General features: G+C 42.1%; 1 protein-coding gene across 1 annotated transcript in view; it reads left to right on the top strand.

Annotated features, from left to right (window-relative positions):
- Positions 1-24,442, top strand: part of COL4A2 (collagen type IV alpha 2 chain) — a 249,358-nt gene that overhangs the window by 212,664 nt on the left and 12,252 nt on the right. The window contains exons 33-41 of the mRNA XM_073349678.1: positions 2,282-2,407; positions 4,387-4,568; positions 5,739-5,802; positions 6,216-6,290; positions 11,972-12,079; positions 13,202-13,309; positions 14,452-14,523; positions 14,905-15,030; positions 19,664-19,780. Of these exons, the coding sequence (XP_073205779.1) occupies positions 2,282-2,407; positions 4,387-4,568; positions 5,739-5,802; positions 6,216-6,290; positions 11,972-12,079; positions 13,202-13,309; positions 14,452-14,523; positions 14,905-15,030; positions 19,664-19,780 (978 nt within the window). The remainder of the gene's footprint in view (positions 1-2,281; positions 2,408-4,386; positions 4,569-5,738; positions 5,803-6,215; positions 6,291-11,971; positions 12,080-13,201; positions 13,310-14,451; positions 14,524-14,904; positions 15,031-19,663; positions 19,781-24,442) is intronic.

Consider the following 24,442-nt stretch of genomic DNA (forward strand, 5'->3'; position numbering starts at 1 on the left):
GGCCTACTAGAAGTTGGCAGTGGGCATAAAATAGCATGCATATTATGTGCTGGACCACAGGTTATGGAATGGCATGAGCTTGATCTAAGGTTATAAAATTTAGCAATACATATCTTGTGATAGTTTAGCAACGAATTTGGTGATATACAGGTAAACTACAAATGAACAGATGGTAGCATCTTCGGGATTTCTTGCAAAAAGAGTTAACCATATTAACGTATTAAAATTATTGGGAGAGGAACTAATGCAAATGGTTGGGCTAACTGTTGGAGATGTTATTATGGACAACCAGAACCTTAAAATTGGTCTCCCAGAATACCAGATATGAATAGGGGGCTGAGACTTGGCTTGATCCGATATGGTCCTGCACATATGTGAATGAAACAGGAAAAGGGGTACAAAAGATGTTGTTAACCAACCTGTTTTTGGCACATGGGAACAACAGCATAGTACAACCTAGGAGGAAGCCTTCCTTTTGGAGTGATCTTCACTTACTTTTTCTTCAGTCTTTGTTTCTAATGGTCTCTATAAGGTTATAAGTATACATTATAAGTATGAACAATGCAGGAAACCACTTTACTTTACTTATTCTATTTATATTGATTTTTCATATGATTTCAATTATGTTTGTCTGTATTAATGAAAGCTCATAAAGTTTCTGGGTGTGTATCACCAATTTCATCTTCTTAATTAACTCCAAATAGTCACCTGAATAAAGAATCTGTTATTTGTGACAGATGCACTTTGCACCCTAGATTAATCCCAGACTACAGTAAAAGCTGTCCCCGCTTCCTGCGCCCACAGGCGCCGTCCCTGCAGGTCCTATTGACCACAGTTCCTGGCCAATGGGAGCTGCAGAGCCAGCGCTCAGGGCAGGGCGGGGAGGGGGAAGTGCGCAGAGCTGCCTGCCGTGCCTCCGCCTAGGAGCATCAGCAACAGGTCACCGCTTTCAGGGAGCTGCCCGAGGTGAGCACCTCCTGGATCCCGCATCCCGAAACCCCTCTGCCCCCCGCAAACTCCTTCCCTTTTAGTTAACTGAAATTTTTCATTTACCAGCACCCCCCATTTCCCCAACATGCCAGATAAAAAAGCTTTTACTGTATATTGGCCTAAATGGCCAAAGGAAAAAAATTGCTCTCAGAATAACACATTCTAGATCAAAGAGTACAACTAACATACAGCGCTTCTCTCTGAGTAACCAACAGTAAATGGTGTCTCTTGAGTTATCCCTCCCTCCAGTCATGAACTATGTGACTCACTCCATATGACATGTTGCAAGTGACATTTCCCTGTGAACCAGGCTCAGACCATGAACAGGAGGCTGACAAGGATCTCGCATATAGAGAGTGAGCAAAAGTGCTTGAAAAATCTAGGGACAGTGCAGATGTAATGCAATATCTAATCAATCCTGATTTCTGTGGTTTGAGGCCCTAAATTTGGTTTAAATGAGGGAGGGGGGAACCCAACCCCTAAGCCCCACAGTGTAGGTGGACAAGTAGTTGGGATGCTGCCAAAGCCGTGATGAAAGTTGCTTTAGACTGAATAAGTATCAGTCAGTCAAAGAGCATACCTAACTAATGATGCTGGCAGACACTAGTTGGCCTTGTTCAGTTTGTGTCTATTTAGTTATAGAAATGAGGACCTTTTTCTTTCTTTTAACAAACACCAATGCTTTGATGTAGTTTTAGTGTGAAGACTACACAAAAAAGTACTCAAAAGTCAGGAAATGTGAAAGTAAAAGTTGCATGAATAAAATAGCTCTGTCCTTTCCTGCTTGTGCATAACAGGGGTCTTTAAGTTCATGATCGCATATTATCTAAGGCCAATTTTTCAAACCTTGTTGCCTAAAGTTAAGCACCTAAGTAAAAATGGCCTGATATTCAAATGTGGTCAGCACTGCTAGCTCCCATTAACTTCAGTGTGGTTTGTGAGTGCTCAACAACTGTGAAAAATAGGCCATTCTTACTTAGACTGACTTTGGGCTCCCAGGTTTCTCCCATGTTACGTGAGAAATAGTTTATGCTCACGTAATCAGACTGCAACAGAATGAATATGCACAAGAGGGCAGAGTTAAGCTTGTACATTCCACTTCAAGTTTTATTTTTCATATCTTCTAGTGTTTGAGTATGCTGCCTTCATGCTGCATTAATCTAGGGTATTTTTATTTAATATTATAAACAGTTTTCTTAGCATGCTGGCTCTGACTATCGAGATTTTTGTCTCAATTTATTTCTCTGTATTTTTCAATACAGTAGAGTTGACTAGGCTTTATTATTTTTAGGTGACCGTGGGGACCAGGGTCCAGCAGGAAAACCACCAAAGATCATATCAAGCATGCTGTCTGAGGTTAAAGGTGAGAAAGGAGATATAGGAGAGCCTGGCCTAAAAGGAGGTTTAGGCTTTAAAGGTAAGAACAACAAAACAATCATTTAATATTCATGATTACTTAGCAGGTACTAAGTATTGTCCTGAAGTTTAGAAGCTTTTCAGTTTTCCTCTCCATATCCTTAATCTGTAATACCTCCTGTTGTATTACAGCACAACAGAGCTGAGCTGGCAAGGAAAACGGAGGGCTTGATTCTCACTGTAACTCTACTGCTTCAATGGCACTATCGGTCTAAGGGCTTGTCTATCCAGAGAGGTAGTGAGCAGTGAGCTAGCATGCTATGGATTCATCCTCTGGTGTGCTACACATTAACTTGCCAGAAAGACAAGCCCTGAGAGAGCCAAGAATCAGACCCACTGACTTAAATGGAGTTAGAGCAAGACCGGAATCTTTAATTCTGTTCTGTGCTGTCTTTTCCACTGTCATCATTATTTTACCGTCTGTCTTCAAAGGTTTCAGAGTAGCAGCTGTGTTAGTCTGTATTCGCAAAAAGAAAAGGAGTACTTGTGGCACCTTAGAGACTAACCAATTTATTTGAGCATAAGGTTTCGTGAGCTACAGCTCACTTCATTGGATGCATAAAGTGGAAAGTACAGTGAGGGGATTTTATATATACACACAGACCATGAAAAAATATACATTGTAAGGAGAGTGATCACTTAAGATGAGCTATTACCAGCAGGAGAGTGAGGTGGGGGAAGAGAAAACCTTTTGAAGTGATAATCAAGGTGGGCCATTTCCAGCACATTTCCAGGAGTTAACAAGAACGTCTGAGGAACAGTGGGGGGAGGGAGGAATAAACAAGGGAAATAACAGAACGCCACTAGCCGTCACCTTCAGCCCCCAACTAAAATCTCTCCAACGCATTATCAAGGATCTACAACCTATCCTGAAGGAAGACCCATCACTCTCACAAATCTTGGGAGACAGGCCAGTCCTTGCCTACAGACAGCCCCCCAACCTGAAGCAAATACAAGCCACCACACAACAGAACCACTAACCCAGGAACCTATCCTTGCAACAAAGCCCGTTGCCAACTGTGCCCACATATCTATTCAGGGGACACCATCATAGGGCCTAATCACATCAGCCACACTATCAGAGGCTCGTTCACCTGCACATCCACCAATGTGATATATGCCATCATGTGCCAGCAATGCCCCTCTGCCATGTACATTGGTCAAACTGGACAGTCTCTACGTAAAAGAATTAATGGACACAAATCAGGTGTCAAGAATTATAACATTCATAAACCAGTCGGAGAACACTTCAATCTCTCTGGTCACTCAATTTCTGATCTCAAAGTGACTGTCCTTCAACAAAAAAACTTCGAAAACAGACTCCAACGAGAGACTGCTGAATTGGAATTAATTTGCAAATTGGATACAATTAACTTAGACTTGAATAGAGACTGGGAGTGGTTGAGTCATTATACTAAGTGAAATTATTTCCCCTTATTTATTCCTCCCCCCCTTCCCCCCACTGTTTCTCAGACGTTCTTGTTAACTCCTGGAAATGTGCTGGAAATGGCCCACCTTGATTATCACTTCAAAAGGTTTTCTCTCCCCCCACCCCACTCTCCTGCTGGTAATAGCTCATCTTAAGTGATCACTCTCCTTACAATGTACATTTTTTCATGGTCTGTGTGTATATATAAAATCTCCTCACTGTACTTTCCACTTTATGCATCCGATGAAGTGAGCTGTAGCTCACGAAAGCATATGCTCAAATAAATTGGTTAGTCTCTAAGGTGCCACAAGTACTCCTTTTCTTTTTGTCTTCAAAGGGATTTTGACATTTTCCTTTTTTTAGGCTAATCTGATAAGAAACATCTAATGTACCTATGGCCTTAAAATGTGCTGCCTCTTTGTATAGTCCTGGCACTGTCTGGCTCTCTATCTTTTTGTCTAAAGACATACTGCTGACCTGAAAGTTTTTACATGGATGGAATTACCTGTCATGTGAACCTCCCCTTACATTTCATACTGGTTTTCTTACAGGTACTAAAGGAATGCCAGGCTTACCTGGCAAACCAGGAGTTCCAGGTTTGCCTGGATCAACTAGTCACATTGAAGGTGATAAAGGAGACACTGGTATTAAAGGAGTGACAGGTGTTCAGGGGTATCCTGGTACAATTGGACCTCCTGGCATACGAGGTTTCCCTGGTACCACTGGAATCAGGGTAAGTTAATGTCCATTGGGATTCTTTTTTTCAACTAAAAGGCCATCATTAAGCTTGTCTAATCTGGGTTTTATACACCATTAAAATTGTGTTGGAATATTGAAATACAAAGATATCAGAAATCAATAAAAATTGAATGTATGAGATGTCATCTCTGTAAAACACACTCTGCCTCCACTGTCCTCTGGACAGAGTCCTGAGAATGCCAATATGATTTTCTCCTTCTCCTGTTCTCCACATGACACCAAAGTCCAGCCATCATCTTTTTGCTGATGTGGTACCCAAATCCTCCTTGGGGCTTCTCAGTTCTGCTACTGAATCTGCTAGGAAAAGTTGGTCTTAGCTCAGGCTTGCCCTTCCTAATGGGGCTGCTTGTGCCAGCACCAAAAAACCCCACCTTGCTCTCCAATTTCATGAGCAAGAGGCCAGGTCAGAGAATCAAATCAATCTCTCCCACAGAAGTAGGCTGATCAACATTAAGGGCTTATACACACTAGCGCTTACTTTGATATTAAGTGCTGGTATAGACAGCGCTATGTTGTCAGGAGATGCTCTCCCGTGGACACAGCTACCACCGCTCGGGAAGGTGAAGTAATTATGCCGACGGGAGACGTCTCTCCCGTCGGCATAGAGCGTCCACACTAGCGCTACTGCAGCAGCACAGCTGCGTCCGTAGAGCTGCGCTGCTGTAGCGATTCTCGTGTCGACTAGCCCTAACTCTCATTTACCAGCAATTTCCGTGCATACTTTGTCAACAAAATAAGTCACGCTTGGGAGAACTCCACTCACAAAGGGCATAACAAGAAAAATCATCCACTACACTTGGTTGTATAGGGCAAAATCCTATGGTCCCTTCTTAAGTAAACTCCCCATTAGACATCAGTGGGAGTTTGTCTGAGTGAGGACTGCAGGATTTTGCCAAAATAAATTGAATTATATCACACAATTCATGTTCCCAATTTTAAAGGAAATAGTGCTCACAAATGCAGCCTATCATTATTATTGATGTAGTCTGGCTACATCAGCCAAAGGAATCAATTATAAAGTGCTAAAGAAACTCAGAAGTGTAAGTATTTTGGCATTTTATAGTGTCTCAATAGCAATGCTGTTTTAAAGACTGAGTAAAAGTTCATTCTAATTAAATACTGTCCATTTTTAACCATATGATAGGGTGAAAAGGGTATTGAAGGAATCAGAGGTGATTATGGTAGACCTGGCTCTGCTGGGCAAACTGGTGAGTCTGCTTCTATCTCATCCATTGATCCATTTGTACTAATCTCATATATAAACCTTCATATGCATTGTATGAAGTCCTTCATATAGAGTCTGATCCAGACCACACTGGAGTCAATGGAAAAACTTCAGTGGTCCAGTTGATCCAGTGCCTGTTGAGCATTGGATCAAGTCCATATAGTCTTGTTTAGTTTCCTCCTTCAGAGGGGCCATGACTTTTTTTGCACATCTCCTCCTCCTTTTTTGTTGTTTGTTTTATCATTTCCACTGTTGTTGTTGGGGCACAGCTAAGCTACAGTAGTGAGTTTTGCACTTTTCTCTGAAGGCTACAGATTCTTCAAAACTCTAATAAATTGAATTTGTATTCAGAATTGAAGTCCAGGCTCATCCTTTGTTTATTTCTGCTTGAAACAGGTGATCGAGGAGATACTATAAACTTACCAGGAAGCACAGGTCTGAAAGGAGAAGCTGGTGTAACTGGATCATTGGGTATTCATTTCATTGACCATCAGAATTGTTCTTTATATATTGTTTTCACATGTCTACATGTTACAGTCCATGGAGGGTTGCTCACAGGGATGGGAAGCTCATTTGTATGAACTCTCTGGCACGATGAGCTATTCAACAGGTCCCACTGCAGTAAATGCCTGGGTGAAACTGGAGTACTGAGGAATAAGTGGTTAAATAGCCCAAGAGTTCCATGTAAGGGAAAATCAGGATTTGGCTTTTAGTCCTAGTGTGCGCAGAACTCTCACTAAAGTCAATAGACATTTTGCTTGGAAAAGGGGTGTTGTGTGCCTCCAGTGACTGCAGAATCTGTCTCACAGTCCCCTTATCACAGTGCTTGGAGATATACATTTGTTACATTTTCCACGTCGAGGTGAAAGTATGCAGTATCACCTCTTCGCTGAGAATGTGAATATGCTGCACTAAAGTTAGACAACATGTATAGTCAAACAGCATACACCTAAATTAAAAAATTGCGTTCTGCTTTGTAATGGCATTTTTGCCATTGACTCTAGTAGGATCGTGATTTGGCCCTAACTGTGCGTGGTGGAGAGTGCTGAGCCTACCTCTTCTTTGGACTAGTCTAGGCTGAGAAAAATAGTAGTGTTTTAAAACCAGGGTTGACCAGGATTTTTAAACAACACAGTTATTGTCTTCACTAGATACTAAGCAGTGTTTAAAAACGTGTTAATCGATATGGGTCATCTAACACATTTTACAACATGAATCATTTTCCCAGGCTGGGCAAGCCCACTGAGGGTTTGTCTACACTTGAAACACTATAGCAGAGCAACTGTAGCAGTACAACTGCACAGCTGTAACCCTTCAGCTTAGATACTACCTACACCAGGGCTTGGCAACCTTTCAGAATTGGGGCGCCGAGTTTATTATTCACTTTAATTTAAGGTTTATTTAATTTATTATTTATTCACTTTAATTTAAGGTTTTGCGTCCCAATAATACATTTTAACATTTTTTAGAAGATCTCACTCTATAAGTCTATATATTATATAACTAAACTATTGTCGTATGTAAACAAGGTTTTCAAAATGTTTAAGAAGCTTCATTTAAAATTCAATTAAAATGAATCATAGAATCATAGAATATCAGGGTTGGAAGGGACCTCAGGAGGTCATCTAGTCCAACCCCCTGCTCAAAGCAGGACCAATCCCCGACTAAATCATCCCAGCCAGGGCTTTGTCAAGCCTGACCTTAAAAACTTTTAGGGAAGAAGATTCCACGACCTCCCTAGGTAACACATTCCAGTGTTTCACCACCCTCATAGTGAAAAAGTTTTTCCTAATATCCAACCTAAACCTCCCCCACTGCAACTTGAGACCATTACTCCTTGTTCTGTCATCTGCTACCACTGAGAACAGTCTAGAGCCATCCTCTTTGGAACCCCCTTTCAGGTAGTTGAAAGCAGCTATCAAATCCCCCCTCATTCTTCTTTTCTGAAGACTAAACATCCCCAGTTCCCTCAGCCTCTCCTCATAAGTCATGTGTTCCAGTCCCCTAATCATTTTTGTTACCCTCCGCTGGACGTTTTCCAATTTTTCCACATCCTTCTTGTAGTGTGGGGCCCAAAACTGGACACAGTACTCTAGATGAGGCCTCACCGATGTCGAATAGAGGGGAACGATCACATCCCTCGATCTGCTGGCAATGCCCCTACTTTTACATCCCAAAATGCCATTGGCCTTCTTGGCAACAAGGGCACACTGTTGACTCATATCCAGCTTCTCGTCCACTGTAACCCTAGGTCCTTTTCTGCAGAACTGCTGCTGAGCCATTTGGTCCCTAGTCTGTAGCGGTGCATTGGATTCTTCCATCCTAAGTGCAGGACTCTGCACTTGTCCTTGTTGAACCTCATCAGATTTCTTTTGGCCCAATCCTCCAATTTGTCTAGGTCCCTCTGTATCCTATCCCTACCCTCCAGTGTATCTACCACTCCTCCGAGTTTAATGTCATCTCCAAACTTGCTGAGGATGCAATCCACACCATCCTCCAGATCATTTATGAAGATATTGAACAAAACCGGCCCCAGGACCGACCCTTGGGGCACTCCACTTGATACCGGCTGCCAACTAGACATGGAGCCATTGATCACTACCCGTTGAGCCCGACAATCTAGCCAGCTTTCTATCCACCTTATAGTCCATTCATCCAGCCCATACTTCTTTAACTTGCTGGCAAGAATACTGTGGGAGACCGTGTCGAAAGCTTTGCTAAAGTCAAGGAACAACATGTCCACTGCTTTCCCTTCATCCACAGAACCAGTTATCTCGTCATAGAAGGCAATTAGATTAGTCAGGCATGATTTGCCCTTGGTGAATCCATGCTGACTGTTCCTGATCACTTTCCTCTCATGTAAGTGCTTTAGAATTGATTCCTTGAGGACCTGCTCCATTATTTTTCCAGGGACTGAGGTGAGGCTGACTGGCCTGCAGTTCCCAGGATCCTCCTTCTTCCCTTTTTTAAAGATGGGCACTACATTAGCCTTTTTCCAGTCGTCCGGGACTTCCCCCGATTGCTATGAGTTTTCAAAGATAATTGCCAATGGTTCTGCAATCACATCTGCCAACTCCTTTAGCACTCTCGGATGCAACGCCTCCGGCCCCATGGACTTGTGCTCGTCCAGCTTTTCTAAATAGTCGCGAACCACTTCTTTCTCCACAGAGGGCTGGTCACCTTCTCCCCATGCTGTGCTGCCCAGTGCAGTAGTCTGGGAGCTGACCTTGTTCGTGAAGACAGAGGCAAAAAAAGCATTGAGTACATTAGCTTTTTCCACATCCTCTCTCACTAGGTTGCCTCCCTCATTCAGTAAGGGGCCCACACTTTCCTTGACTTTCTTCTTGTTGCTAACATACCTGAAGAAACCCTTCTTGTTACTCTTAACATCTCTTGCTAGCTGCAACTCCAGGTATGATTTGGTCTTCCTGATTTCACTCCTGCAAGCCCAAGCAATATTTTTATACTCATCCCTGGTCATTTGTCCAATCTTCCACTTCTTGTAAGCTTCTTTTTTGTATTTAAGAGCAGCAAGGATTTCACTGTTAAGCCAAGCTGGTCGCCTTCCATATTTACTATTCTTTCTACACATCGGGATGGTTTGTCCCTGTAATCTCAATAAGGATTCTTTAAAATACAGCCAGCTCTCCTGGACTCCTTTCCCCCTCATGTTATTCTCCCAGGGGATCCTGCCCATCAGTTCCCGGAGGGAGTCAAAGTCTGCTTTTCTGAAGTCCAGGGTCCGTATTCTGCTGCTTTCCTTTCTTCCTTGCGTCAGGATCCTGAACTCGACCATCTCATGGTCACTGCCTCCCAGGTTCCCATCCACTTTAGCTTCCCCTACTAATTCTTCCTGGTTTTTGAGCAGCAGGTCAAGAAGAGCTCCGCCCCTAGTTGGTTCCTCCAGCACTTGCACCAGGAAATTGTCCCCTACATTTTCCAAAAACTTCCTGGATTGCCTGTGCACCGCTGTATTGCTCTCCCAGCAGATATCAGGGTGATTGAAGTCTCCCATGAGAACCAGGGCCTGCGATCTAGTAACTTCTGTGAGTTGCCGGAAGAAAGCCTCGTCCACCTCATCCCCCTGGTCTGGTGGTCTATAGTAGACTCCCACCACGACATCACCCTTGTTGCTCACACTTCTAAACTTAATCCAAAGACTCTCAGGTTTTTCTGCAGTTTCATACTTGAGCTCTGAGCAGTCATACTTCTCCCTTACATACAGTGCAACTCCCCCAACTTTTCTGCCCTTCCTGTCCTTCCTGAACAGCTTATATCCATCCATGACAGTACTCCAGTCATGTGAGTTATCCCACCAAGTCTCTGTTATTCCAATCACATCATAATTCCTTGACTGTGCCAGGACTTCCAGTTCTCCCTGCTTGTTTCCCAGGCTTCGTGCATTTGTATACAGGCACTTGAGGTAACCTGCTGATCGCCCCTCTTTCTCAGTATGAGGCAGGAGCCCTCCCCTCTCACGCGCTCCTGCTTCCTCCCAGTATCCCACTTACCTCAGGGCTTTGGTCTCCTTCCCCCGGTGAACCTAGTTTAAAGCCCTCCTCACTAGATTAGCCAGCCTGCTTGCGAAGATGCTCTTCCCTCTCTTCGTTAGGAGGAGCCCGTCTCTGCCTAGCACTCCTTGGAACAGGTTTCAGAGTAACAGCCGTGTTAGTCTGTATTCGCAAAAAGAAAAGGAGTACTTGTGGCACCTTAGAGACTAACCAATTTATTTGAGCATAAGCTTTCGTGAGCTGCAGCTCACTTCATCGGAAGAATCCAAAGCCTTCTCTCCGACACCACCTGCATAGCCATTCGTTGACTTCCACGATTCGACGGTCTCTACCCAGGCCTTTTCCTTCCACGGGGAGGATGGACGAGAACACCACTTGCACCTCAAACTCCTTTATCCTTCTTCCCAGAGCCATGTAGTCTGCAGTGATCCGCTCAAGGTCATTCTTGGCAGTACCATTGGTGCCCACGTGGAGCAGCAGGAAGGGGTAGCGATCTGAGGGCTTGATGAGTCTCGGCAGTCTCCCCGTCACATCGCGAATCTTAGCTCCTGCCAAGCAGCAGACTTCTCGGTTTTCCCGGTCGGGGCAGCAGATAGATGACTCAGTCCCCCTGAGGAGAGAGTCCCCGACCACCCACCACCCGCCTCCTTCTCTTGGGAGCGGTGGTCGTGGAACCCCCAACCCTAGGACAGTGCATACCATGCCTTCCAATCGGCGGAGTCTCCTTCTGCTCCTTTCCCTCAGACATATCATCTGGTCCACTCTCCGCATTAGTACCTGTGGAGAGAACATGAAAACGGTTACTTACCTATATCTGCCCTGCTGGTACATGGACGTTCCCTTTTCTTCTGGAGGTCACAAATCAGAATTGCTTACAAGGAAATAAAAGGTAAAATGCAACTAACACCTAACTTAACAAGCGAAGTGAATACAAAGCAAAGAGGTCTCTCACCACATGATCCAGCACTCTTACTAACTGAATCTCTTTCCGTCAGGATCGCCCCGCCCCTTGCTCAGCCCCATGTTTTGGTAATGTTATATAGTGGAATCTTATATCTTTACATACAGTGTTACCACACATACTTTATCAGGACAATGATTAGCAAATCATGAGTTTTCAAATGATACCATACACAGTATGCTTTGTACAAATTTAACATAGTCTTGTAAAATGGGTGAATGCAGTAATATAGACTGCCACACACCCCTGAGAGATGTAGCTATGCCAGGGGTTCTCAAACTGGGGGTCAGGACTCCTGAGGGGGTCGTGAGGTTATTACATGGGGGGTTGCGAGCTGTCAGCCTCCACCCCAAACCCCGCTTTGCCTCCAACATTTATAATGGTGTTAAATATATTAAAAAGTGTTTTTCATTTATAAGTGGGGTCGCACTCAGAGGCTTTGTATGTGAAAGGGGTCACCAGTACAAAAGTTTGAGAACCACTGAGCTATGTCAATGTAAGATCCCAGTGTAGACCAGCTCCGAGTGGGTTCTTTATGCAATGAGGCAAGGGCTTTCTTAGGAATCCTGCCTCATTAAATAGGCAACTTCAAATTCAGTTATTCCTGATAATTATTCAAATATTCCTGGCATATATATGGTGATTGTTTAGGGAATCTATTAACATTTCTGGTGTTGCAGGTGTGAAAGGAACCAGAGGAGATAAAGGTGAAGGAGGTGATCCTGGTTTTATTGGCATTGAAGGCCTAAAAGGCACCCAAGGTTTTCCTGGTTTAAAGGGGCAAAAAGGTGAAATATTTCTCACATTCTGTCTTAACTATGCAGCAATCCTAAGATTAGGAGTAGAGTTGGTTTGAAATGTGCATAAAAAAACAAAGTTTTATTCAAATGCTTTTAACAGAAATTTCAAATTTTTGAAAAATTTTGACCACTCAATAAGCTGGTCAAAAACAGTTTTTTAAAAATGTGAAAATTTTCAAAAGAAAAATTTACCCAAAAAAATTCATATTCAGATTTTTTAGATGAGCTCTCATTAATTAATTAAACTAATTAAGATGACGTGCCTGTTTACAGTAATACAGTCTTAGTGCAATGGTGTTCAGTGTACAAGAAGGGATGAGAGTATTTGGATGATACACAAGGAAGGGAGCATTCTAATATTTCCCCTTCCCTCTAGTTTAAATGAGATAGGAAAATACCCCAAAGGACCTTCAGCCACAGTATTTTGAACCAGTTCTTTTGGCTAACAATACAAGGCAAATAGTGGTCAGATTCTGCTCTGGATCCAAATTGGCAACTTGAGAAATCTGTTACCATTAGGTGAACATGAAAAAATGTTGCTCCATGTATTTATTAGTAGTATATTGCCTAGAAGCCCCAACCAAGATCAGGGCCCCAGTGTGCTGGGTACTGTACAAATATGTAGTGAGAGACTGTCCCTGGCTCAAAGAGAGCTTAGTCTGAACAGACCAGGCAGACAGAGTGAAAGGGGAAACAGAGGCACAAAGAAGGGAAATGACTTGCCCAAGGTGGCACAGCAATTAGACTAAAATATTCAAATTGTTTTTTCTAATAGCAGTAGAAACCCACCACTGTCTATGTCTGCATTTCTCAGGTAGCTGGAGGCATGAAGTTTGCAATTATAGTAAAACAATGCATTTTTTGCTGTCTCATACTGCTCTTTTGGGGGGAAGGTGGGGAGAGGGATGTATGTGTTTCTTCCCCCATAGCATACTTCACACTAGCTCTTTATTTCATAATTTTGTTGTAGGGGACTTTGTTGTTTATTTATCCATAAGGCTGCCCATGCTGGCTATCTGAAAGACTGAAGGTAGCACAGTCCATGTTTTATGGTATACAATAGGATCAATTTCATGGACACCCAGAATTAATGATGTGTTTTTCCTATAGGCTTCCCAGGACTGGTTGGACCACCAGGATCACAGGGAGACCCAGGTATTCCTGGATTTCAAGGTGAAAAAGGAAGTCATGGATGGCCTGGTGTAGCGGGAAAAGCAGGTTATAAAACTATTTTAATTAAGTCATTTTACTCTAAGTATTTCATTATTGTGCATTTTGGGGTGAGGAAGAAAGAGGATCATTGGCATTTCAGAGCTCTACCTCTCTTTCCAATAAATGCTGGTTTCCTATAAATCTCAGATGCATAAATGTACACTTGTATGATTTGACTTTTCTTGCATTATAAGGATCCTTGCATTCTCACATTGACTGAAGGGGGAGTTTTTGATATGTCAAGAACCTAATTTACAGGAACTGTTTTAATTTCACATGATGGTTGCAAAACAAATTAATTTTCAACAATATGATCAACTCTTTTTCAAATGTAGCAGAGAGTAATATCATTTCCTACAGTGCATTAGATAGTGAGCAATTCATCTTACATAATCATCAGATGCAGTAGAGTTCACTGATACTGAATACACGGTTTGAAAAGTAAATGACTTATGGCACGCTACACTGAGAGCTTTGTTGTCAAGATATAAATAATATTTTTAAATAAAACAGTGAACTTTCTTAATTACCAGACCAAGGATTGCCCCCTTGCCCCTTAATAAATTAAAGCATGTAAGTTTTCGTCTCCAGGCATGGGGCAGAAAATGCCCCATTTCAAACAGCAGCAAGCTTTAGGCATTTTTCAGATTGATTTTTAAAATCCCACACAGTGATTTTTTTTTCCCCTTGAGATTCTTTTTACAGAACTTGAAGGATGTGTGGCCACCTTACTGTTATCCTGCTTTAGGGGCTACAAAAAGGTATAAAGATGAATCCTATCAAAGCTAGGGCAGTAAGAAGATAATTAATGGCAGGTTGGTTTTCTTTTGTTTGTGTTGGTTCTTGGTGTAACTTTTACCAGTTAGATTGGAGCTGCTTCTTAAAAATAAGGCTATGATTTTACTGCATAATCATATCGAGAAAAATAGATACATTTGCCAACAAAGGAAAATACACAGTTGTGTGTAGGTTTGTGATAAGCATATACACTTGTGTGTAAATTCAAATCCTAATACAATTTTTTTGTGGCTACCTTTGGGACAGGAAGCTATATTTTCCATCAAACGCATCCGTTTTCTACCAACCAAAGAATCTTAACAACTCATTGAACCTATGTATAAGATAATCATGAGTAAAATGTTTAACAGGTTTACCTGGCTTCCGAGGAATCAGTGGATTGGATGGTTTGCCAGGCAGTAAGGGCTTGCCAGGCTCCCCAGGTATGTGTGACAATCTTATTCTGTCCTTTTATAAAGGCACCAGGTTATCTTGGCTATTCCATTATAAATTCCATTTGGGATGGGTTTGTATATGATTTCTTAACATAGTCATCTGAAATTTAGCATGTGAACAGTAGGCTCTGATGGAATTTGTGTGGATATTCCAGGATTGGCAAAAAGTAATATATCTTAAATGGTGCAACCTAATCAAAATTAGGTGATTAGGGACAAATCTTTAAATCATAATCCCTTTCCTTTTGGCAGGTTTAAATCGGTATTAAGAGCCTTAATGTTATTTTAATACAGTTTTCAGTATGTAGTATAGCAGCATTATGAAATCCTGAGATATTTGGCAGTTTACTCTTACTAACTCCAAAACAGGTCCAGATGCATATGGGGCTGAAGGTTTCCCAGGTATTTATGGTGACAAAGGGGAAGCAGGCAAACCGAGCAGTATTGAAGGCACCAGAGGAGCACCAGGCCAGAAAGGCGAGAGAGGCAATCCAGGTCAGTGTTTAGGGTGTTGTATTTTTTATTATTCTATATTGGAGCATAGCAAGTGTGCTAGCATACATTCTCACACAATGCAATTTAAGTTACAGCTGTTTATAAGAAATCTACAGCCATTTCACTCAGCTATGGCCCTGCTGCTAGTGGGGGTAGCAGTTCTCAATCTATGCCAAGTATTAACTGTATTGAAAATTAGAGTTTTTCATTATTTGTCATTTCCAAGCCTCACACAGGTACTTCAAGCTGATACAGAAGTATGATGTTCATAGAGCTATTGCTACACTATCTAGCCCAGGGGTGGCCAACCTCTGGCTCCGGAGCCACATGCGGCTCTTCAGAAGTTAATATGCGGCTCCTTGTATAGGCACCAACTCCGGGGCTGGAGCTACAGGAGCCAACTTTCTAGTGTGCCGGGGGTGGGGGGGGGTGGTGCTCACTGCTCAACCCCTGGCTCTGCCACAGGCCCTGCCCCCACTCCACCCCTTCCCGCCCCCTCCCCTGAGCCTGCCATGCCCTCGCTCCTCCCCCCCAGAGAGTCCTACATGCCACGAAACAGCTGATCGGGAGGTGTGGGGAGGGAGAGGGAGGAGCTGATCGGTGGGGCTGCTGGTGGGCGGGAGCCGCTGGGAGCGGGGGAGGGGGGAGCTAATGGGGGGCTGCTGACATATTACTGCGGCTCTTTGGCAACGTACATTGGTAAATTCTGGCTCTCTCTCAGGCTCAGATTGGCAACCCCTGATCTAGAAGGTTCCAATATTGCCAACTCTTGTGATTTTATTGTGAGTTTTGTGATATTTGGTGTTTTCCTTAAAGCCTCAGTGTCACAGTTACTTGGCTACCTGGACCTCTGACCACTCTTGGTCTCTTTGAGTGCGTCCCTCAGGTCTTGAACCTCAAACTGCTCCTCTCTTCTGTGGTGGAATCACGCAATTCTCCACTCTTAGTCTGGGCCCTGTGCTACGAGCCCAGGTGCTAATCACAATTGCTTCCACAAGCCTGAATTGGGTTCAACACCTGCAGTTCATTTCCCTCCAGGAGCCATGAGAGAGGTATCCAGGGACCTGATAGCCTGCTTAAAGCAAAGTAATATTCATTTAGAACAGCAGCATTTCAGAGAAAACCGGTCTTAAAATAATAAACCAGTCTACATGCATGCTTGCCTTTCCCTAAAGCAGTGGTTCTCAACCTATTTATCATTGTGGGCTGCATGGCCGCAGGTTGAGAACCACAGCGCTCCCTCACCCAAAACCTTCCCCATGTGACCAGAGACCCCTCTGCAGAGTGGAGCCCTGAGCGGAGGGCCAGGCAGTAGGGACCACAGACTCTGCTGTGTAGGGCCAGACAGCAGCCCCGACCCTGGACCTGACTGTGTGGTAGGGCAGCCGGGCGGCAGCCCAGACCCTGCCTGTGTGGTAGGGCAGTCGGGCGGCAGCCCAGACCCTGCCCGTGGGGCAACCCTTGGAGTCTGGATCCCTGCCACGCAGGGCTGGCCGGCAGCCCCACCATGCGGGGCAGCCAGGAACTCAGACCCCATGCTCCCCGGGGGCCTTTAGCCCACAGCTGGGCTGAAGCTTTGTGCTAATTGGGCCACAGGTTGAGAACTGCAGCCCTAAAGCTTAGCTAATTCATTCCCTGGATCAGTGGAAGGCCTAGTCTCCTTTTCGGACACCCGCCCTGGACAACTCTTCACAATTGACCATTCCTGGTGAGGGTGTCCATTTGATTTCTAAGCTCCCACTCTGACAAAACAAGGATTGCATCATTGAAGTCAGGCTGTAGGATCCTTAAAGCTAATAGCTTTTCCTGTTGACTTTTCAAGTCAAGGCCAGGATGTTCTTATCTGGAGAGCCATAGTATTGCCTTCCTGTTTGTTCTTATCACAGCCTTGTTGAACTAAATCAATATAGGTTTCAGAGTAACAGCCGTGTTAGTCTGTATTCGCAAAAAGAAAAGGAGGACTTGTGGCACCTTAGAGACTAACCAATTTATTAGAGCATAAGCTTTCGTGAGCTACAGCTCACTTCTTAGCTCACGAAAGCTTATGCTCTAATAAATTGGTTAGTCTCTAAGGTGCCACAAGTCCTCCTTTTCTTAAATCAATATAGGCCCATAAAATGTTTCTAGCTCTCCTGGTTGCAGAAAACAGCTTGAAAATGTGATCTGAGTGCCCCTTAAACACTCAGAAGCTAGAAGGTGTATAAAAAACGGATTTTCCCATCAGTGGCATTTACACCAAAGGAATAAAATTTTTAAACATTGATTATTCTGTTTAAAGGTAAGTATTATGTAGTCTTCTGAAGTTGTTAATGAAATCAGTATCTTATGGAACTATTTTATTAAAAGCAGAGAAAAACAGCTGCTACACTGAGTAGCTGAGCAGATGAGTTGTTTTTTTTTTTTAATCTTTTCCACTTCTCTGACATCAAAGTGGCCCCCTGCCAAGCCCCCTTAAGGGTAGCAGCCCCACTCCATTTTAACTTCCACTCTCATAACTGCCCTTCCATGAAAGCACACTCTGTCCATAAATTCATCTATGATAATAACCATATAAACTAGTTAGTTGTATGTTTTGAAGACTTTCCAACATTTAGGGCCTGAAATTCCCACTTAATTAATCAGGCCCTTAATTCTTTTCCCTGCACCCTTTGATGGCTCTAGCTCTGCTCCCTTGGGGAAACGCTCAGTTATACTCTGATTTCTTGTGGCCACTAAGATACATTGTGCCTTCTCAACTTTCCTCCTAGAAATGGTGCTATTTTGCTAATTTCGTTCCTGTTTGTTAGTGTTAATTGTTTACTGAAGAAAAAATAGATTTAAAATATTTTCATGGCTTCCTGAGACTATTTGCAATAGTATTACTTTATCCGACTTAAATGGATAGTTTCAAGGAGTTATGGCCCATACTTCCAACTGTTTAAAAACTTAGGATCTGTGGAGAATGTCCTCTGGATTCTACATATCTCTATTTTTAATTGAAAAATTAAAGGAATCAATAGCCACTGATTTTGTAGGACATTTGGTACAGTGGTGTTTGCTCTTCTGCTGCAGAGCCAGTGTGTTTCAAGTACTTGCTAGCTTGGAACAATATTTATATAATAGAGCACCTGGCACATACAAGATTATTAGCACCCAGTATGGTAAGAAATAACTAACTATCCATACCTGCTTTGGAACTGGTAAAAACAAAGTTATATCTATCTTAGAGCCTCATTTTCAGGGTGCTGAGTGTCACACTGCCTGGTATGGGACACAGCTAAGAATGCCAATTTCAGGTCAGACTGCCAGAATACAGGGTTTATGCCCAAGTCCGACGTTGTACTCTATCATAAGACTTCACCAAGCTAGAAACAGATGTGTACTTCCAAAATACGATATTAGTTTTTATGAAGCCACAGTCAGTCCCCATCAGGCCCTCTAGCCCGTCATACAACACCCAGAAAAAAAAACAGACGTCTGTTTTCAATTATGATTAAAACCAAAAATCATTAGGTTCTTCCAGCTCCAGAGAGCCAGCCGCTCACCCCAGGGTCAGAGTATACTTCAGATCTTACCCCAAAACCATGCTGGTAGTCAATCCTTCAGTAAACTAAAAACTAAAGGTTTATTAATATAAAAAAGAGAAGAGTTATTAAAAGGTTAAAGTGAATTATATACATTACTAGTTTCAGAGTGGTAGCCGTGTTAGTCTGTATCAGCAAAAACAACGAGGAGTCCTTGTGGCATCTTAGAGACTAACAAATTTATTTGGGCATAAGCTTTCATGGGCTAAAACCCACTTCATCCGATGCATGGAGTGGAACATATAGTAGGGAGGTATAAGTACACAGTATATGAAAAAATGGGAGTTGCCTTACCAAGTGCGGAGGGTCAGTGCTAACGAGCCAATTCAATTAAGGTGGAAATTAGTTGATTTCAGAGTCTGTAGATCAGGATAACAGTAGTGATGTTAAATCTGCTAGCTTGCAATAAGTCTCTCTGGTCCATCCTGATTATTGGGGTCCTTAGTCCATTGTTCAAAGCTCCCTTTGTTAGAAATCAGAGTACAGAGATGTGGAGCAGGAATGAGGCAAGGAAGTAATGTCCCCATCTCCAATTTATACCCCCAGTCCATGGGCATGGAAAAATACTGGCTCAGACATCGAGCTATGCATCACATGTTCTACGTGCCCTGCTGAATCACTGGGCCTCCATTGTCCTCAGGAAGATCCCACTGGAAGAGCTGATTCTCCTGAATGGCCTATCAACACCGTGGCTGGCTAGTCTTGATGTAAATCTGTCTTATTGGTGTTACCCCAGAACACATTTAGTAACAAGCATACAGTAAAATGTCATAACTTCTCATACAATGGTGATACACACGTTTCAACAGGATAATAATACTTAGCAGATTCCAATGATATCTTACAAGGCATGCTTTGTACACGATTTATCACAATTTTGTAACATTGGTGACAACAATAGTGCAGACGATCTCCTTTTTTATACAGTGTCACACTGAGCACCCACACTTTCATCTGAAGTTAACGGGACTACTCCGCACCTCTGAAAATCACAGAGTACAAGGTCTGGTTCATCTGGTAATTTATGCTCTTTTTCTGCAGTATTAATTATGTCTTTACTTTCTTTGCAGGGGAACGAGGCCCAATTGGTAACCTAGGGTCTGATGGAATTCCAGGCTTTCCTGGAGTTTCAAACATATCAGGAATACTTGGTGATGTGGGTTCTCCAGGTCTAGATGGAGTGCCAGGTAATATATGCCATGTGTGCATTAGCAGATGAAGAGCGAATATTTAAACACAGATGTTTAGCAGTGTTTGTCACTGTTATTTATATTAGCTCTAATTAATTAAAGCATCCCAGGTGCTTTCCAAATCAGGAACCTAATTTTGAAGAAAACTCGTGAGATATAAAATGGAGATAAAACGATCCTTCAACACACACCCCCAGAGGTGGTCTGTACAGGTTACTGTTGAATTATAGTGGTGGGCTTGCTTTGCAGATAAATAGATTTAATGCTCCACGGTTGACTAGCAACTTTCAAAAGCACTAATTAATTTACATTTTTTTAAATTTAATATCCCTGAGGCTTGCAAGTCTGTGACAAGCTAACTTAAACCAGTGAAAAAATAATCACTTAAAATTGCTCGCAAAACTTGAGTGTATTGATTTGAACTACTAAGTTATTTGGGCTGTCAAGTTTGTATTGTGAAAACACATTCACTTTTCCACTCTACAAAAATTGCAACTGGTGGTCCATGAGCCCACCTTTCTCACACACAAAAGAAGGACCAGAATAAACCATGGTGCAATGACTCTACTGGGATATTTAGCAGCCCCTCCAGTGACTGCCAGGCTTCTACTTTGTTATTTAGGCACATCTACACTTCTGGCTAAATGGGCACTGCTGCGATCAGTGCAACAGTGTTGATTTAGCGAGTCTGGTGAAGACATGCAAGATCGATGGGAGAACACTCTCCCATCAATTTGTGTACCTACCTTCCCGAGAAGCGTAAGGGAAATCGGTGGGAGAGTGTCTCCAATCGACACAGCACAGCGAAGACGCCAAGGTAAGTGGATCTAGCTGCATTGACTTCTGGTACGTTATTCACATAACTGAAGTAGCGTAACTTACATTGAATTACGGCAGTAGTGAAGACCAGCCCTTAGAGTACTCCAACAGTTCAAACTTGGGTGCCTGAGTTCGGCACATAGGCCCAGATTTTTGAAGGTATTTAGGCATTGGTGCACTCAGCAATGCAACACCTAATGGATAAGGAGCCTAAATCTCATTTTTCAAAGGGATTTCGGCACTTAAGAGCTAAAATCCAACATCATAGATTCCAAGATCAAAAGGAACCATCTAGTCTGACCTCCTATATAATGCAGGCCATAGAACTTCCCCGAAATAATTTCTAGAGGATATCCTGTAGAAAAACATCCAAACTTAATTTAAAAATTGTCAGTGATGGAGAATCTACCATGACTCTTAGTAAATTGTTCCAGTGGTTAATTACCCCTCACTGTCAAAAATGTATGCCTTATTTCCAGTCTGAATTTGTCTAGCTTCAAATTCCAGCCATTGGATCTTGTTATACCTTTCTCTGCCAGATTTAAGAGCTCATTATTAAATATGTGTTCCCCATGTAGATTCTTATAGACTGTAATCAAGTCACCCCTTAACTATCTCTTAGATAAGCTATGTGGACTTAGCTCCTTCTGTCTATCACTATAAGGCATGCTTTAATCATTCTCGTGGGTCTTCTTGGAACCCTCTCCAGTTTATCAACAACCTTCTTGAATTGTGGGCACAAGCACTGGATACAGTATTCCTGTAGCACTCACACCAGTGCCAAATATATGGGTAAAATAACCTCTCTACTCCTACTTGAGATTCCCCTGTTTATGCATCTCAGGATCACATTAACTCTTTTGGTCATGACATCACACTGGGAGCTCATGTTCAGCTGATTATCCACCATGACCCCCAATCTTTTTCAGAGTCACTGCTTCCCAAGATAGAGTCCTGTACATTCTTTGTTCTTAGATGTAAATATTTATATGTAGCAATATTAAAATGCATATTGTTTGTTTGCACCCAGTTTACCAAGCAGTTGAGAATGTTCTGAATCAGTTACTTGTCGTCTTCATTATTTACTCCCTCACTTTTTGTGTCATTTGAAAACTTCATTAGTGATGATTTTATGTTTTCTTCGAGGTCATGAAAAAACTGCAAGACCTCACTGGAAACAGACCCTCTCAATGGCGATTCCCCGTTCACAGTTACATTTTGAGACCTATCAGTTAGCCAGGTTTTAATCCATTTAATAGGTTTCAGAGTAGCAGCCGTGTTAGTCTATATTCGCAAAAAGAAAAGGAGTACTTCTGGCACCTTAGAGACTAACCAATTTATTTGAGCATAAGTTTTCATGAGCTACAGCTCACTTTATGCATCTGATGAAGTGAGCTGTAACTCACGAAAGCTTATGCTCAAATAAATTGGTTAGTCTCTAAGGTGCCACAAGTACTCCTTTTCTTTTTGTGAATTCATTTAATGTGTGCCGTGTTAATTTTATATCATTCTAGTTTTTTAATGAAAATGTAATGCAGTACCACGTCAAACGCCTTACAGAAGTCTAAGTATATTAAGTCAATATTGTAACCTTTATCAACCAATCTTGTAATCTCATCAAAAGGAGATATCAAATTAGTTTGACAGGATCTATTTTCCATAAACCCATGCTGATTTGCATTAAGTACATTACCCTCCTTTAATTCTTTATTAACTGAGTCTATATCAGCCACTCCATTATCTTGCCTGGGATTGATGTCAGCCTGACAGCCCATAATTACCCAGGTCATCCTGTTTATCCTTTTTAAAAATTGCCACACCATTAGCTTTCTCCAAACCTTCTGGAATTTCCCTAGTACTCCAAGACTTATTGAAAAACAACATTACCAGTCCAGCAAACTACAATGCCAGCTCTTTTAACACTCTTGGATGCAAGTTATTTGGACTTGCTGATTTTAAAAGGTCTAACTTTAGTAGCTTCTGTTTAGCATTCTTCAGAGAGTCTAGTGAAATGGGGAGTTATCACCATATGATAAGATTATATTGTGTATCTTTTCCCCAAATACAGAACAGAAATATTTATTGAACACTTCTGCCATCTTGAGAATTCTACCATTTCCATCTAGTAATTGACCAGTATCATTGTCAGGATTCTTTTTGCTGTTAATATATTTTTTAAACTCCTTACTGTCATTAACGCCGCTGTCCATAGATCTCTCCTTGTATCCCTTTGCTTTCCTTATCAATTATACATACATAGATACATACACACACACACATTTATATTACTTTTTATAGCAGCATTCACTTCTCCTCTAAACCATGTCCATTTTTCAAACCAGCACTGCCTTCTTCCACCATTGTGGGATCGTGACTTATTTGGCAACTAGTAAGGTGTTCTTAAATGATTCCCAATTATAATTCATGTTTTTCTGATTAAATTCTTCCTCCCAGCTGTTTTGACTCATAATTGTTTTCAGCTTTGTGAAACTGGCGCTCTTAAGGTGACAAGACTGGTCTGGACTTTATTCTGCTTGCACATAACCAGTGTAATCAAGTCATGATCACTTGTACCCAAACTACCATTAATTTTTTAGGTCTGTGATCAGTTCCTCTTTAGAAGAAAATCTGATAAAGAATTTCGCCATGTTGGCTGCCACACTTATTGAGTTATGAAATTGTCATCTAAAATGTTTTGACATTCTAAGGGTGTTTTTGTACTGTCAGCTTGAGACATCTGGCATATGTCATTCAGATTGAAATCCCCCATGATCACACAGGGTTCTTGCTCCCTACACATTAGAGATAGATGTGTAAGGAGGCAGTCATCCTGCTACCTACTGTGATTTGGCTGTAACAGCCACCAACTAATACACCATCTTATGCTTTATCTGTTAGTACATTGCTCCATAAGTATCCAAGATCATTTTCTTTGAGTTATCAGTCAATCGGAAACAGAGAATGCCATTTTTAAATAGAATGGCACTCCCCCTCCCCTTTTGCCCACTCGTTTCTTCCTGCCTCGGTTATAACCATTGGATTTTTAACATTCCGGGTGTGTCAATCATCTCACCAGATTTCAGTAATACCAGCTAGATTGAAATACTCTCCTAAATGAGCAATTTCAGTTTCTCTTGGTTGTTACCCAGACTCCTAGTATTAGGTTATAGGCAATTAAAGAATTTCTTCTCTTCGTATTCTTTGGTTCCTTCATTATTTTGTTCTTAACATCTCAATTTTGTGCAGAGTGCTCAGATCTTCCTTCTTTTTACCCTCTCCCTGTGTTATTGGTTTAACTGCTTCCTGACTACTCAATGGGATTTTGGCTCCAAAGTGCTTAAGTCACTTTTGAAAATCAGATAGTCTCCGCTGCTAGGCATTGTAGTGCTGAGCACAACGCCAAATACCTTTTAAAAATCTGGGCCCTATTTCCATTCTAACTTCAGTGGAAGCTCTGCACCTCTGAAAATGAGGTTTGAAAATTTTGGCTGATTTGCTTACAGTCTACTCAAGACAAAGCTTTAGGGTGGGATTTTCAAATTCTCTTGCCACTGGCCTAGCCCTTCTTCTACTGAAATCTAGGGGAGTTTTATCATTGCTGGGTGCTTTTGAAAATCCCGTCCTTAAGCTTTAAAAGTAATTATCATTTTCCCGCCACTTTTTGAACATAGGGATATTTTTTCCCTTCCTCCTCCCAGGATGGGAAGTTGCAAGCGCTTACAAAAGACACTTTTTATTAAAAATAAATAAAAGCCATGCTGTAAAAGAAGAAGTCTGTATTCAGATAGACTTTATTTTGAACCTGAACTGTTCTCAGAGTTCTGTAATAATTTTGAAATC

This window comes from Lepidochelys kempii, chromosome 1 (assembly GCF_965140265.1).
Source record: "Lepidochelys kempii isolate rLepKem1 chromosome 1, rLepKem1.hap2, whole genome shotgun sequence".
Lineage (NCBI taxonomy): Eukaryota > Metazoa > Chordata > Testudines > Cheloniidae > Lepidochelys > Lepidochelys kempii.